We start from the raw sequence: 17,827 nt of genomic DNA, 5'->3' as shown, positions 1-17,827 counted from the left end.
TGCTCTGCCAGCAGAGAAACATTGTGAAGTCAATTACATGCAGAAAACGTACACGTCCAAATGTCGCCATTGAATGGGATTTTGTTTCTTCCCTTTCTTTCATCAGTGCATCCATCGTGATTTAGCCGCACGAAACATCCTCCTCTCTGAGAATAATGTTGTGAAGATCTGTGATTTTGGACTGGCCAGAGACATCTACAAAGACCCGGATTATGTGCGCAAAGGAGATGTGAGTTAATTAAAGTCTAGAATTTATTTTCCAGCTGTGTGGTTTTTACTGTCTTCAAGGGAAATCATGCTCCAAATCACTTTCATTGATTTAAAACATGCAAAACAGGAAGCTGCCACTGACTTGGCAGATAAAAAATGGAGGACTAAATCAATTTGGCAGTTCTTGGGAATGTTACAAAAAATAATGGAGATTATTGTGTTGGGTTGAATACTAGATAAATGGAGTTAGGCAGCGGTGGTGCTGAGACTCTTGTAGTAGAACTAGCAGTCATATTACTGCTGGTGAAATAGTCTGTAACAAGTAAAAGTCCTGTGTTCAAATCCTCACTGAGGCTAAAGTATGAAAAGTAAAATTACTCATTGTGCAGTAATATGTTCCCAGTCAGGGTTTTAATATTATCTTTATATTTTGCATTAATGTATATGTTGCACTTCTACTGCTGTAGATGTTTAATGTTGTGACAATCAATAATATTCTATAGTGTCATCAGCTGAGAATTATGACGTTGCCTAAATTGAAAAATACTCAAGTTATGTACAAGCACCGTAGATTTGTTCTCAAGTGCAATACAAATGGGTTTTTGTATCTCTACACCTGCTCAGGCTAGACTGCCGCTCAAGTGGATGGCACCCGAGGCCATTTTTGACAAAATCTACACGACTCAGAGCGACGTTTGGTCCTTCGGTGTCCTCATGTGGGAGATCTTCTCTCTGGGTGAGTGTAATCGCTGAGCATCGACCGCTTCTGGCTTTATAGTTCATCCTGTTGAACATGCATAGGAGCATGCAAGCTTTATCAACCTTTTGTGAAAACTTGGTCAAGAAGTGATATTTGATTTTGTCACCCACATCTAGCATTTATGATGAAGTGCTTTTAAGGAAATTTTTCAAATATCATGTTTTGGGACACAGCCTAAAATCACTGCAATATTACTTTAAGGCCATGACAGCCAGCCCTAGTTATCAGAGACATTCAAGTGAGAGCTTGGTGGACCCACTCGGTGCCCCTCGGCTGTATAGCCTCACCAGATGCACTGGGTAATAACTGTCTTCTTCCACTGTGAAATTGTGCCTTTGGGACAAAGAGCCTGGGCTTGTATTGTTAGACTGAGAGAACTATTTTCAGACCGCTCGTGCAAAAAAACAAAGTGTGAGTAAAACTAGAGGGTTTTTAGCACAGGCATGGGACATTAAAACGAGAGAACACCTCCTATTTAAGTTTTTCGTTTTGTCCCAGCTGGCAACACAAACTCACTGTAACCAAGCAGTGTAAAAGTGTCTCCCTGCTGTGAAACCACCGCAGCCTTTAAGGCGGCATTGTGTGTCGGCCCATGATTGCCTGTGCACCGTGGCACCGAGCTCGCCACACGTTTCTATAGCGAGGCTCAACGTGAAATATTGTATGTTAAATGTCACCATGGGAAGCAGGCGAAACATAAGAGTAGGTGTAAAAAAGCAGAGCTGGATGTATTGCTGCTCCGTACTTTTTGACTGTGCTGCTGTTGAATCGCTGCCATGTTGTGTCGACACCCACGGCAGTTAAAATTAAAGTGTGTCAAATTGTATATTCTTTTGAATGTAAAGCACACTGACGTCATTATGACACTTTGCCTTTTGTTCTTCCCTCTTGTTCTCTTTCTCCCTCTTCTTCACTCCTCTTGACACATTCTCACCACATTTTCCGTTAAAGAAACACTTACACATCTGGGTAGTGTTAGTGGGGCCTCAGAAAAATAAATCAGGAAACAAGGATACAAAATGAGCAAGAAGCATGGCAAAGAAGCCCAACCTCATTGTGTTTCTAGGTCAAACGTTTCAGAGTAAAACCAGCGTGTTTTTTGTTTTTTTTTTCAGATTGGTCTGTGAAACAAAACTGTGCCAGTATCCAAAACCTTGTTAGTAATGTGTTGAATCAGGCCTGTGTGCTGCTTTTCATACAAGCTGTTCAACATTATCAGTTTGAGATGTTTGAATATCATTTTTCCTGACTCATACCTATTCTGATGCCTGAACTTTGCACAATCAAGTACCAATCCAATAGAGAGGTGAAGTCGATTGTTGTGCTGTAAATGACACGTATGATGTTTGTCAATAGTTTGTAATAAGAGATTTTAAAATATCATCTACTTCTCAGTGAGCTACATCGTCTCGCTCAACATGCATCACCCTCACCAACATGGCCGTCACCTCGGCACAGAAAAAGTACTTTTAAGAATGTGAAAATCCAAATTAATCCGTCTATATCGACAGCTGCAGGTATGTTAATAGAGTCCCATCAGCTGCAACTACAAATACGTAACACGTGAACAGAGATAGTTTGGATTTAAAGACAAATGTCTTCACATATTATGTTTTTCACTTCTGCTTCAAGCAGAAGCAGCTGAATCCCTGGTTTCCATTTAAATTTATGTTGCCATAAATATGATATTTTATATTGTCCGTGGGGGATGAAAGCAAATAAAAATATAATTTAATGACTCCTGGAAATTGTGTTAATAAAAATGAATTGGCTTTATTTTCCAAAACCAACAGAAAAAGTAATTGGATACGAGTCATTCAGTGTGTGACTGTATGTTTTCACAGCAGGCCAACATGAAGGAGGCTTTGGCTCCAAATTTAAATTTTATTACCAACATTACGGCTCATAAGCAAATAAAATTAGCCGTGGTTTTGTTTGGTGAGTGATACATTTGGCAGGTTCATGACTTGGCAATCCAAATATAACAACATCTCACATTTACTGTTTGTCACATGGGGACCATAGTTACATAATCCAACCAAATCTAATAAAAACTGGGTCATATTTTATTTTTCTAGCAGTTTGATGGGTAAACATGTATGTATGCAGCAGCTGTTCGGCAGTCTGCAAGAGCTCGTAAACAAATCTGCGAGATGTTGTAGATTATTGGAGTTGGAAAGCTGCTCACACTCACCAGCAAACAGAGTTTAATGTTCCCAGCAGGGAATCGAGAATGCAACAGAGCCCGGGCAGGTGTTGTCTTTGTAACCGCGCATTAGGCAGAATAATCCTTTAAAACCTCAACGTGTCAGTCAGTCACTGAGAGGCTGTTGATCATTTTAATGTTTTGAATAATGGGAGATTTTTTTCAACACGTAATACGCAATTAAAAAATGAGCATTATGGAGAAGAGACCAGCTTTATGATCAATGACGCCCTCAGGATTTACTGGAGCCTTTAAAATACCACAAAATACCACAGTAATGACTCAGCTGAGCACTTAACTTTCTTGACAATATTCCTACATTTGGATTTTATTATGTTATCATGTATATAGTAGTGTAAAGTAATGTTTTTTGTGCACAGCAGTTAACTCTGTAATGAACCTCTTCCCCTCCCTCCTCTCTCAGGCGCCTCCCCGTACCCTGGTGTCCAAATTGACGAAGAGTTTTGCTGCAGGCTGAAAGAGGGGACCAGGATGAGAGCACCAGAATACTCTTCCTCTGAAATGTGAGCATTCCCTTTAACTTTGTTTCAGAACACCACAAATTTAGAATATCTGCATGCTGTCCATCTCAAGAGAACAGAGACGGTGAGTTGACTCAGTGAGCTCATTACTGCCCTGACTATCATTTTTTTTTTTTTTAAATCTTCCATGGAGCTACAGAAGTCTTGTTTTCCACATCCTCAGCTGTATGTTCTCCCTCACAAAATAAAGGCAGCGAGTAAAAGCTCCCATGTCGGCAGACGACTAAAAGGAGACATTGTGTCTTTCTCCCTCTTTGCGGTTGCACCAGCAGGTCAGGGGTGCCTGATAAGAATCATGGGTAATCCTGCTCCGAGGAAACATTAGCTACTGATTAGCTGTGCAGCGGCGAGCTTGAAGCTCTGAGGCATTTTGGGACTGACAGTGCTGCAGATGTAACTGAGCACCACGATTAAAAGTGATGTCTGGAGTCCAAGTTACCCCACTGACAAGAGCCAGAGACTGGAGAGCTTTTTTTTTGTTGTTGTTGAGTGGGGTTCTAGTGGAAGGTGATGGACATAAATATCTGTGGGAGAACAGAGAGTCCTCTTCTTTGGTATCAGTGCTGTCAGTCAGTCAGTGATGCAGCTAGCTTTTGTAACAGGAATAACAATGTGCAGCTGATCCAGATCCAGCACTCATGGGCTCACTCCAACATGTGTGCATGCATACGTTGTGTCTGGTTTTCATTTTAAAGCGACTCACAAAGGTCACAAATCTTATTTGTTTTGAAAGCATAACGCTGCACTTCTCCTTAATAATGATGTGATATCAAAAGGTCCAACAGCTCGTGCCAAGTCGAGCTAACTGAATGAATTCATCCGCTCTGCAGAGGAGACGCTGATTGGAAATGATACATAAAATCTAACCCAGACTGTAGTTTTTAGTCATGAACGGAGGGTCTGTAGACGCAGACCTGCTGGTGCCAAGAATCTCTCCTACTTTCCATCTCGGTTCAGGCGGTGCGCTGGCAAAAACAGACGCTGCCAGATTATATATTTTGCGCGGCTGTAGGACTGTGAGGCCTGCCGCTCATTTAAAACTAAGATAAAACCTGCTGATATCAGTTTAAATGGGATTCACAGTAATGCACTCAGAGTCGGTGGGGAGATCCCCTGCAGAGGTCTGCAGTTGATCACATGTGTCTGTAAGCCCAGGTTTTGACACCTTGACCTCGTAATATATGAATGATGAAAAGCACATGAGGTTTCGGGCAGTGTTGAGCAATTAATTTGTGCCGCCGCAGCACTGATTCATCAGGAATGTTGTCTGTTAATAAGATCCCCCGTCCTGATGCATTGCAGAGGAATTTGGCGGATGCTGCTCGGAGAGTGGGAGGACAATAAATAGGATGCTTACTTCCCATCCTACCACACTTGCCCAACCGGACAGAGTTGCTCAGTTCTACGGAATAGCCCCCCCCCAGACACACCACGCTCCCAAAAGACCCAAAACATGTGGGGCAGGCTATTTATTCTGGCAGGAAATGTGGTTTAAATCTTGAACTCATACACAATGATATGCATAAAGGCAGTGATCATGCTCTCCACATCCTGTCACCAATAGGAGGGTTACCACCTGGACGATATGTTCATTAACGTGGGAATCACAGACACTTGGCTTCTTTCAGTCTGGGCCTAACAGTACTGAGGGCCAGAGAGGCGGAGAGGAAGTGGGCTCAATACAGCAGCAACAGTCCTCATTGACTAAATATGTTGCCAAAAGGGAGTCAAGATAGATCTATGTACATTAAACTTAAGATATCTATAGGGGAAAGTGGTAACAGAACAGGGATCCATCACCGTCTACTGCCAATCAGTGACATGCCGTGAACGTAACTTAAACAGCAGCCGTGGTGCTCAGTTTCTGAATTCCTTCACAAAATGAGACAGGCCTGTATGATGGAAACTCTCTCAAAGGCTCTGAGTCTTCCCACACGGACCGAGATGCTGACAGCTTGTCAGCGACCTGAGCGAGGCTGCGTGCTCTTCACACCCAAAATCCGAGAGAGAATCAGATATAACCACAGAGGCTCGGGATCACCTGGAAATAGAAAGCAGGACGAATGTTCGAGATGACAGTCGAGTTAGAGTCAGACCAGATGTGGGAGGTCAATGCGCAGAGGTTTCTGTATCAAAGGTGAAAAGACAAAGGACTATCGGCACTAAGAATACTTTATTATCCTCATAAAGGTGCTTAGTCACAGTTTATAATACATCAACCACAGCGTTAGGAGTGGGGCTGTACCAAGTGTATTCACGTTCCAATCTTTTATTGTAATCTTTCTCTTGCATCATCATCCCATCAAACAACTGTCAATTTGAAGTGATAATTGCGACGCAGTCTTGTTGAACTGCGGACCATCAGGCAAATGCATAGACATCTATTTTTTGCCCTTAGATATCAGACCATGTTGGACTGCTGGCAGGGGGAGCCACTGGAGCGACCGACCTTCACTGAGCTGGTGGAGAGGCTGGGAGATCTGCTTCAGGCCAGTGTGCAACAGGTATGATAGAAAACAAGGACTGGTTCAACTCTACATGATGGAGTTCAGGCTGAAATGTGTGACGGGATTGTTTCGAAAGCAGCAGGAACGAAGTTGTTGAGCTCTCGACTAAAACTAAAAGTGATCCTTCAAACAGTGACTGACAAATGAAACAAACAATTTATATTTCAAGCTTAAATCCCTGCATGCTTCAGGTCACTAGCTCTGCAGAGTGAGTCACAAACAAGGCAAATACTCAGGAAGCAGCGTCGTTGATCTGAGTCCTGCAGCTTACAGGCGTTTCAGAGCAGGAGGGAGGGGGTGCTTGGAGTAACTGAGAGGGGAAATAACACTCAACACAAACACTTGGATCTCTTTGAAATGGCACAATCACTCCTGTCAGAGGAACCACACTTCAAAACACATGGAAAAGCAATGTAATTGTTAGTGTGATGCAACAAAACATTGTCGGGTTTTATGAGGCTGTCAGAAAGGTTAACTGCAGTTTGTTCTAATCAGGCCAGAAAATGTGCACCAAGGGAATATTATGCAATCATGTTAAACTGAAAGGATCTGATCTTATATAAGGACAATACACAGCAGACACTCTGATTTGTTAGAGGTCTGTGAGACCTGAGTCTGGCTTTGTCCAAGTCATATTCAGCCGAATCGCTTCAGGCTGGGTTCGTGTGTGAATATGTCTTGAACAGAATCTGGATCTCAGAACTGGTGTCATAAATGAAATCTGATTCTGTGTCCGATGGGTGAGTCATGCATCCAGGTGACCTCCCCATTAAAATGTATACGCACAACGTATTTGAAGCACCACCTCCGTAGAGGTTGATCAAATACAGTCTCACTTAATGACATTTTTGACGATGAAGGATGGAAACTGGAGAAGGTCTGACACTACTACTGACATCAGGACACTGTCCAAAACCCTAACAAGAACGGATCCCTCTCAGTCATCTGGATCTACAAGATACCCACAGTCATGTTTCCACAGAAGAGAACAGGCTTTATCTCCAGACTGTACATTACTGCAGACAAAGAAAAGAAATCATATAACACCACACAGGACTGTAGATTGTCCAGCGAAGTAATAAGAGATAAAGGCAAAGCCCCACATCACATCACATCACATGGAAACTACATCATGTTGCAATACAAATGAGTCTGCAAAAGATTATCTTCATGAAAAACAGTTCAGACTGCACAGAGAGAACGATGGAGCGATTTGACTCTTATTAATAAAGCTATTGTTACAGTTCAGGAAGGCCGGTCACAGTCGCTGCCGCCTCCATCAACTTTAAGAACATTGTGTGGGATTTATTAGGTATGACCGTAGTTTCTTTGGCTGCCCGCCACGACCTGTGGATGTGTGTTTGTACAGCATGCACACAGCTTCGACCTACTTCGGCCTCTTTGTAATTTTGCATCATGGCTGTAAAAAGGCTGATGTGTTCTGTCTCTGTTCGGTGGATTTAGGAGGGGAAGCACTACATACCCATCAACACAGCCCTGCTGGCCAAGGTGGGAGACCCGTCCAACAGCGTGCTGTCAGAGGAGACGACCACTCGACCCGCTTCACACCGCGACTCAGGGAGCACCTGGTGAGAACATCGACACCGCTTTTCCACCTAGTTGCTTCCCCTATTATTGTGAATGATTGATACAAAATATATAGAATGGGGAGACTTTTTCCGCTTTTGAAGGCGAGCATGCCAGAAAACAGTTTGAGAACCACAGGTTTAATGACCACAGACCACATTCGTCTTGAGTGGTCTGATCTCAAGTAGACAGCTCTAAGCCACATCAGTTCACGCCTGGCATTGACATGCGAGTGTGGACTTACGAGCGGATCTCCCTTCCCGTCTCTATATCCAAATAAACACGTACATCACCGGGACAAACTGACACAAGTGTTTCAACAAGGAGAGAGCTATAATTTCATGTACAACCATAACCGGATTTCACGGGGTCTTAACTAGTGTTTCACAAAGTTTATGAGGTTTAACCAAACTTAACTCACAGATTTGAGCAGTTTCTTTAAGTTAGTCTGGAGTATTTCTTCATGGGAGACAAAGAAGTTTGCTGTACCAGTTGCTGTTTACTGTATTAGTAAAAAAAGGTTTAAATCAGTGTGTTCTAACTGCTGCACTTTAGACATGGAAGCAGACAGGCTGGTACAGCCACGCTGCAACAAACTGATGCTTTTTTTTTACGAGAAAAGAACAAACTTGCTTAATTTCCTTACTCAACAACTCTTAAAATTGCAGGATTTGTTGAGGGGGCCTGGGGGGGGGAGGGGGTCAGTTGAAACAGACGCTGTGTTCACAAACATCTGCTGCTAACATTTGCAGAGAGACCTGAGACACCTAGTTTGCATTACAGTGGAGCAAATAAAATTCAGACGGCGTGTAATCCATTCTGCCTGTTGTTGTGGCTTCTTGCTGTTTGGAGGAGCACATCGGTCGAGTAGACGGTCCTTCAGTGTGGCCCGTCACACATGTGTGAACACACTTCTGCAAGATTGTGGTCACTGACTGACACAGAAAGCCTCTGAATGTGGTCTGAGTGATCAGATATATCCTCAGTACATCTTGCGGCCGCCAGAAACGATTGGCGTTTGTGGTTTTTAGTGAAATGTCTCAACAACTATTGGATGTGTTGACGTGAAACATCATCCGGTCGAGATTAAAATCTGTCTAGTGTTTAGATTTTTGACCAAATAGCTGCAAAACTAACAATATTTTCATCAGATAAGATGGTAACTATTTCAGCATGTGAGCACTGACGTTCCGCGCTCGTTATCATTCTGATGTTAGCATTTAGCTCAAAGTGCAGCCTCAGACAGCTGCCAGCTTGGCTACGACCTTGTTAAGAAATTCTAATCTTATCTTAAAGACATGTAAACCTATCCTCAGGCAAACACCGCGGAGTCTGTTTTGCAAAGGAAATAGCTAAATTATTTTCCCTCTTTGCGTTGAATAATATCCAAAACAATTGGTGTTCCTGCAGCGCTCAGACTAAACTCAGCCAGGAGAACATTTACGTCTGACCTGAGGACAATGAGAGGCCGGATTCACACTTGATAAGGAGTGTGCACACAGAAGCCTGCTGGACAGAGAGCTTTCAGTATTGTAGCTCCTGGGAGGAATTTCAGCGAAAAACCATAAAGCCAGCCTCAAGATTTATATGCACTTAAAATAATATTTGTTGAGCTCTTGGGTTTTCACAGGTCCTCCAAGTGTGTTTATTGAGGAGGTGTTGAAAAGCAGTAATGACAGTTACCCCTTAAGCTGAATTAAGCCGCCGTTTTAGCCTCCGTGTGTTGAAATGCAAAGTAAACAAGGTGTGTTTTCAAAGTACAATGTCAGAGATGCCGCACATTGTTGATTCAAGTGATTAAGTTCCTGCGGTTTTGTTGCCGAGCTTTTCGCCTCTTGGCTCCGGTGTGTAATCAAATGATTCTCTAAACAGAAAGAGAACAGTTGAGGGTATATTCGAGACTTACCCTGGAAATATTTTCTTGCCAGGAACATCAAGATCCGTCCTGCTAGTGTGAAAACCTTTGACGAGGTAACCATGGAAAACGGGACAAATGAGAACCACGGGGTGAGTTATTTATTCTGGATCTCGACCAGGAATAAACACACAATCTGCACTCTAACTTATCCTCCGCCAGGCAATTAGTTAAATGACAGGCGTTTAGCTAGAAACTTCAGCCTGGAACGTGAATGTCTTTATTTGTAATGGCACGATTGAACTGCGCGAAAGGTTAGAACATTATTTGAAATTGCTTAAAATTAGTCTGTCCTAATACCTGTCAAAAAGTTAGAACTCTTGCTAGCTTTAATTCTTCCCCGTCTGTCTCGTCATGTTGAGTCCCACAGGGCTCTGTACTTGGCCCGATTTTATTTTTTTTGTAACAGCTACCATTTGGCCACATTATTCATGACTTCAACACTGTGACACGCTATTTTTTATTCCGTCTCATTTAGTCAGGAAAACATTAATAATCTTGATTCTCTTCACTGTAACGATGCTGCCTGCAAAGACTGAACAGCGTCAAACTTTTTGGAGTTCTGTTACTGAATCCTTTCAGTGCTGAAAAGACTAAGACGGTCTTAAAACATAATGAGTACATAAAGGCCAAAGTGAAGAGATTGGTTTTAATCTTTGACAGATGTTCTGACCGCTACGCAGTCGAATATCATGTAGAAGTGAACATTTCCCACAATAAACCACCTGGCAAATGCTTTTATTATACATTTTATTCAATTCTTTTATATATATGTTTAATGTAGGTCTGGTGCTGAAAGGTTCCTTAGAGATAGTTTACTTATTTATATACATTTACATGTTTGTAATTTGTTCACCTCAGATAACAATAAGAAGGAAAGATGACATTTGGTGTGTAGTTATTCATTATTTGTCTTTGTCTGTCTCTGCACCATCATCTTCATCATCAGGGCGGTCACTCAGACAGCGGGATGGGCCTCTCGTCCGACAACATCGAGACCCTGAAGCGCCTCGAATCGTTGGCAGGCCGACCTCTGAGCATCATGGCTCTGGCGTACGTACACTGCACCACACAGCACCCCTGCACATCACAGAGGAAGAGGCTGCAAAATACCTGCTTGGAAACCTCCCCTCTGTGCTGGAATGTAGATACTATTACTGTCGTACACACACACACAGACACGTTTCTTCTGCCTTAAATAAGACGTCAGCAGCCAGTTTTCCCCTTTTGTCTGGAGAAGCCATGAGGTACAGACATCGACACAAAAGAGAAGAGGGAGGGAAAGCGCTTGAAGGTGACAAACTGAAGGGCCGAGCACAAAAGCAGAGCGGCTGCGTCACTTGAGGTTTGGCTGTTTTAGGAGCGCACACTAAAACCTCTTTGTTTTCACTGAATAGTCCTGAATGAGATACCTCCCAGATGGATTTAACGTATGAGTCATGGCTGTCTGGCATAATGCAGCGCTAGGTAACAAACACACGGAGCCTCAAATGAGTGGCCTTGGATTAAGTCCTCTACTCTGAATTTTCGTGCAGATTGTTTTGATGACTTAAAGATGCTGCGAGGGCAAGATCATAAAGGAGACAAACACAGAGACAATGTGTTCTCACTTTAGGAGTTATTCGAGGATAAAGTCAAATCTGATTCAAATTTCTGTAAATCTTTTTCTTATGAGGGCCTCTGTAGGTGACTTAAGGCTTACATATGAAGTTTACAGCAGCTCAGTGTCAGGGTTAATTTACAGGGTCAAACCTCTGAACTTGGTAATTACACTTTAAACCTTGTGGTATTATTCTGCTGCTCCCTGCACAGTAGCAGCCATTAATGCTGCCTTCAAAGTACCGTGGTTTCCACTTAAAAAGGATTTAAAGGAGGAACAGCAGTAAAGTAAATCGTCCTTCCACATGTTTTCCTGAATCTCTTCTTAAGAGCAAAAGAGTTTAAACTTGTGAAAACAATATAAAAAGCTCTAATTATGAAGAGGGAACATGTAAACAACTTCTGGAGGAATAACTTATACTACACACACAACAGATTTATGACACTGTGTGAAGGAGTTTAATTAAATCGCAGCTCATCAAACTCACTTTTCTAAAAACACCCACACCCACTCACAGCGTCTTCTAGATCTCAAAAGTTAAAATCAAAGCTACCAAGACTCGATACAGGCCTGCAGGGATGGAACGTAACTAAGTACATTTACTCAAGTACTGTACTGAATTACAAATGTTTCACTCTGGATGCAAATATTGTACTTTACTCCAGTAGATTTTAGAGATGCACCAACTGCAATTTCCTCAGCCAATTCCAATTATCTTCCTTCTCAAGACCTTTAATTAACTGGATAGTTAAATCAAATTAAATATTTGTGACGTTAACTGACCATTTAATAACTAAAGAAAATAACACACTGTAAGCTGTTTTAATGGCCTGTTTCTGCAATGAATGCACATATTTTGGTTAAAAAACATGGATTATTTAGTTTCCTTCTTACAGTTTGGGCTGGAGATCCTGTTGGGATAAGCAGGCAGCATGTGTGTAAATATGACCTGCACAGAATCTGATATATCTGACACTCCGATATCTGGCCGATCAATAACTCTGTTTATTTGAGTACTTTGCTTACTAGTTACTTTACAGTTTGCATGCTGCATCAGAGTGGAAGTTGTGCATTTAAAAAGATAATAATTCATCTGCAGTCACATTAAAAAAACACCGTCAGGCAGTTTTACAACACTGCAGGCCTGCTTATGTCATCAGCGCCTCGGTGTGGAAGAAGGAGTCGACCCAGGCATGCGGAGAATGATGTGCATTTTGAGGGGAGGACTTCCTCGCTGGGCAACCACTCAGTCACTGCCACCTTTGAACTCAGAAGGGTTTACAATGGCCTCCCCTCTTAGCTGTAGCGCCGTTCTCCTTTTTGTCTTTCTGAAGTCCACCTGTTGCTCCGCTGGCCCTCACCACTCCCCTGACCAGACTCCTTTATACCAGAAACACAACTTTGATTGAACGATCTTTGCGGATGAAGCTGCCTCAGCGATGATTGAGTGGATTGTGGTTAAACAAAACTGCAAAAAGTTAATCCGTCTTTGTGCAACCAACAGTCTAAACCCCCGAAGATGTTCATCTCACATCAAGACAAAGAAGCTAGTATTCACATCTAAAGCTGACCTCGTTTTATTTCCTGTCACTTAATTGCCCATTGTACCTGCAGCTTGGCATTGGCACAGCAACACTGTACTATTGTGAACTATTTTTGATGACTAGTTCAGCAGGTAGTTAGTCATCGGGGCAACATTCCAGTACAGCGGCGTCACTTACCCCCGCTGGGCGCTGACCCCTGGGCCCCCGAGAGAGGAGCTGTGGAAACCCATAGCAACCTCCAAAGACAATAAGAGGCAATTACTCATATTCTGAGCATCAAGTGAAGCAGAAAACACTCAGGATGATGGATTACATCATATTTGAATGAGGAGAGTTTTGTCTGATTGTGCGGCTTGGCATGTTTTTTTTTGTGTTTTTTTTTCTTCTCTGAAGTCAAAGAGTATCAAAACAGCCCTCTATTGTGAGAGCGATCAAGTCAAGATGTTGAAGAAAAAGGCCTGATATTGTGCACAGTTGTTTACCCGTTTACTGCTCCAGTTTCCATGCTGAGAGAAAAGAGGTTCTGTGTCACCTCTCGGTCAGGATGTTAGCTGATCGTCCCGTCACGCCGCGCTGATGTGTTGTCTGTTTTTGCAATTAGGAGTGTCTGTTTATCATGTAAGGCTGATAATGTGGCCAACTTACATCGCTGCGTCTCTTTATTTTCTTAATTATTCAATAGTATCCCCATTAGCTTGCCTCGGAATATTTGTTAATCTTGCTGGGGTCCTTTTTAAACACAATAAGTCCAGGACATAAACATTAAAATCACACTGTGTCGACGAGAAGAGGAAAGTTGAATACAAGCCAAACGTAAACGTTAGACAACTAAATAACTCCGCACATGTAACAACAAACGAGAGAGCCTTTAACAGAAACATCACCAAACACAAATCTGTCACACACGGCACCAAAGATAAATAAAAACAAACAAAAAGGATCAAAAATAGAACGAGTTAATTTTCTTAGTTTTTAATTCAAGTGACTTTTGTTATTAAGATCTTTTTGATAATGAAAAAGATAAAGAAAAAGAAACTGTGTAACATGAAGCATTTTCTTTATTGAAGCTCATATTAAGACGTCGCATGTCTCCAAAGATCCAGATCCTCGAGTATTTTAGTGACTGGATAATCTATTCTTGATTGAACAGAAGCTCATGAAAGAGGCTGGAACTCACAGATATTAGAGCTCCTTTTGTAAAATATTACAAATGGTGAACGACAACTGTCATAATTTCCAGTCATGCTTCATCCAAACTATCCAAAGAACATTCATTTCACATTGATGCAAAACTGAGAAAAGCAATAAAACCCCATGTTTCAGAGAATATTCAGCACTTTAAAGTCAAAAGACTTTGAAAAATTATTATCAAAATGACCAATTCATTTTCTTTAGAGCCACAATTTGGTTAATCAACTAATTGCTTTTAAAGTGGAAACAGACAACTTTCCCTCCTTAGTGTTTCCAAGTGGTATTATTGTTGGATCATTGTCAGTTTTCCTCTGAGCAGCAACTAACCCAAGAACACGCGACACAACATGAGTTTGTTCATTCACTGAGTCGATGGTGGAGACGCGAGAACAGATTCGAAACTCGATCGGCGGTGTGCCTTTGTTCTTTGTGCCCGGTGGCAGACATCGTGCGTCGTGAAAGTTTAAAGAGAATCAGTCTCACCACAGATGGTTTCATTGCTCCGCAGCCATTACACTGTGCAATCAACATTTAGTTCATTATGATACTTGAACGCACAAAACTTGTCTGTTGCTAGTTTGATGGACATGCTTTAGGTTGTTTTTCAGCATGTGGATAAATCATTGTTGCGTCTTCATTTTTACGTCCTGCTCGACTTGATTTACGTCTTGAAAAGTTCAGTTGCAGCAGCTGATATCTGCCTGTTTTATTCATTGTGTATCTCTTGTGTGTTTTCAGGATGAAGGCGGTGAGTAAGAGCAAAGAGTCTGTGCTGAGCGACTCGGAGAAGGAGAAGTTCCCCCCTCCGGTCGCCTCTCTGGACTTCAGTTTGGACGACTCGGCCTTGGACGCCGGTCTTGAGTGTCACAGCCCGCCGCCTGACTACAACTACGTGGTGCGCTACTCCACCCCTCCTGTGTAACCTCCTGCTCCGCCCCGAGAGAATCTGACCGGCAGCCTTGAAGCCTTTTGCGTCGTTCTCCTCTGTTTTGGCTCTTATCTCTGGACTGTGGTGAAGTTTGAGAGGAAAACACGTGACATTCCCTCTGAAAGTGTTTAGAAAAGGACGCTCTGAAATGAATCTGCTCGACTGTTAACTTCTGCATCTGCCAACTTCCAGGGCGTCTGCTGTGCAGCAGAAAGGAAACCTGCAGACTGTTGATTCTTTTCCAGTTTTCAGACGTAGGCTGACATTAATGCTGCTGGTTCGTTCCACGTTCACTGTGATATATCTAACAGCTGAAAACAGGCTCAGGTATTTCTTTCATCTACTGTGAAAACAAACCACGTGATTCCAACTTTACCACAGATCTGAATAAACTACAACCTTTGATGATGAAGGAAAAAGAGACGATAGCTGAGTTTGTAATGATTTATTTTATTAAAAAAGTAAAAACTGGAAAGAAATTTGTGGAAAAAAAGGTTACAGAGAAGATATTTTTTTGTAATGTAGCTTCATAGGAAGGTCAGCCAAAATTAAGCTTTGCTCAAAGCAACAAAACATTCGTATTTTCAAAGTCAAAGTCTCTTATTGGGGGCGTCATCGCTCCTTTAAAGTGGTGGATGTTTTTTGAAGCTCTCCGGGTTGTGGAAAAAAAAAAAATCGCAAGTAATTGGAGGGAACAGGGTAGAGCTGAGAGCAAGAGCTCGACCATGAGAGCATTTAAATGTAGAGTTACTGAACATGTAGATTTCCTCCTCCTGCCCCAGTCTGCTAGTGAAAAAGTCGTGTTTGTCAGGTCAAAGTATAAATGAGGTGAGAAGAGATGAGAACAAGTCTTCGTAGGAACAGTTTATTCAAAAAAGCACTAGTTAAAAAATGAATTGTGTATTTATTTAGATTGTAAACACTGTTACTTAGTAATCCAGTTCGGTTTCATGTGAAAAAAAAAAAAAAGGTAACCAAAGGATTTTCAAGCTCAGTCTTCCTGATACATCCCAAAACATTTCACTCCACTCCAGATGTTTATGCTGTGTTGTGCTGCTGTAAAGCTGAGGGGAACGTGCGCCTGCAGAAAACACGTACATGGATAAAGTTTCCTTGGTCTCGTGCTAAGTGTGAGCAAAGCTTGCAGGGCAAGCTCCAAAAAAAAAAAAAAAACCTTAGCACCAGACTGCTTCAGTTCACTGTTGTGTTATTTGTCAACATGTACAAAATCTCCTCGTTGGAACAGCATTTTATTGTCTTTTAAAGTATTGTTGACCGGACCTTGTTCACGCTCGTGTTTGCGTACACGCACCCTGTAGAGACGCAGCTAGTTTTTGCTTTTCGACCACTAAAGAAAACAGTATTGAAGTATATGAAGTGGATTTACTTTGTTGTTTTGTTTGTTACCAGTTTGTTTTGTTCATGCGGAGAGGACGTGATCATGCACTGATACTTTATATCAAGTATAATTTGTGTATTCTAAAAGGTATATTATTGTGAAACAGTGTTGAGGGTCACAAGTTACAAAAAGTTTTTTTTTTTTTTATTTAACTCTTAACTACATAGTAGGAAATTAACATTTGCAGTATTTGTCATATTATTTCATACCATCCTAACATCATAACAATCATCATGTTCACTTCTTACATTCCTGTGTTGAGTTTAACTTTAGTTACTGCTTTCACAATGACACTGAGAGGTTTTGAAAAGAGAAGTGTGTTTTCAATTTAACTGCATTTCTTCACTCAGAACCAGTGTGAGTAATGAGACCCTGCAGCGGCTCACATCCTCCAAAATGTATCTGTTTTCTTCCTGTAGTGTGCCTAGAGGTTAGTGTGATGAAAGTCATGTTCCCCAACACTGTTAACTGAGCATATGAAGTAAATAAATGAATAAAGATTTATATATTTATACATTACTTGTGGTCTTGACTCATATTTGCATGAAATACTTGTGTAAGGAGAGTGTGGCGATGTCCATGGATCCTAATACGCCATGAGCTTGATATTTAAGGGTTTACGGTCATTTTAATTAATTAAACAGTTTGGTTTTTTTTTATCATCCAGCCTCACAAAAGCTGCTAGACTCATGCTATGATGTGAACATTGACTGAAAGATGTATTAAGACATACAAAATATACAAAACAAACAAATATATGTTTACCACATTCAAATCCTTAAAATGACATTCATTCTACATCGTTGATTAAAAGTTCCAGAATATCTGAATATGCAGATATTTTTGCGTAACTGTTCGACTCGAGATGTCTCCTGCTTCACTGTGAAGATTCATTCTCAGTGTTTGTGCGCTAAAGGCGTCAAGCTTCCACTTCACACTTGTCTACGCTGAATACTGGACCGGGATTGATTTGTGATGTCACAAATCCTGCTCGTAGCCCCGCCCCCCAAAAAATCTGATTTTTCACTGAGCACAGAGAAAACTGCCTCTAGTGTCAAACTCTGAACTCACATCATTCAACACAGGGAAGCTAAAACAGTCGACTGCAGGAACAAGAAGACAAGTTTATTTTTATTAGAGAGGGACTTTTAACTTCATCAGAAATAATATGTTGGTTATCAATAAGTCTCACAGACTTTTAGTTTGAATATAAAAAACATCATCGTGTCATTACTTCACTCAGTAAAACAAAAACAATGTTCAGCATGTTCTTTAATCAAGTGAAGAGAGTTCAGTGTTCATCGCTTTCATTCAAGTCTTAAAATGAATCCAGTTGTATCAAAAATATAACAAAAATAATTTGTTTTGTGGAAAAACACTGTGTTTATTTCCCCCTTTGATTTCCTGTGATGGTCCAGTGTGTGTGTGGGGTTTAGTA

General features: G+C 41.5%; 1 protein-coding gene across 1 annotated transcript in view; it reads left to right on the top strand.

Annotated features, from left to right (window-relative positions):
- Positions 1–16,908, top strand: part of kdrl (kinase insert domain receptor like) — a 46,719-nt gene extending 29,811 nt beyond the window's left edge. The window contains exons 23-30 of the mRNA XM_037076597.1: positions 107–229; positions 835–946; positions 3,601–3,700; positions 6,117–6,222; positions 7,690–7,814; positions 9,741–9,819; positions 10,677–10,780; positions 14,801–16,908. Of these exons, the coding sequence (XP_036932492.1) occupies positions 107–229; positions 835–946; positions 3,601–3,700; positions 6,117–6,222; positions 7,690–7,814; positions 9,741–9,819; positions 10,677–10,780; positions 14,801–14,984 (933 nt within the window). The 3' untranslated portion in view covers positions 14,985–16,908. The remainder of the gene's footprint in view (positions 1–106; positions 230–834; positions 947–3,600; positions 3,701–6,116; positions 6,223–7,689; positions 7,815–9,740; positions 9,820–10,676; positions 10,781–14,800) is intronic.
- Positions 16,909–17,827: the final 919 nt, after the last annotated feature.

This window comes from Acanthopagrus latus, chromosome 18, assembly GCF_904848185.1.
Source record: "Acanthopagrus latus isolate v.2019 chromosome 18, fAcaLat1.1, whole genome shotgun sequence".
NCBI lineage: Eukaryota > Metazoa > Chordata > Actinopteri > Spariformes > Sparidae > Acanthopagrus > Acanthopagrus latus.
This window is presented reverse-complemented; position numbering and strand designations above follow the sequence as displayed.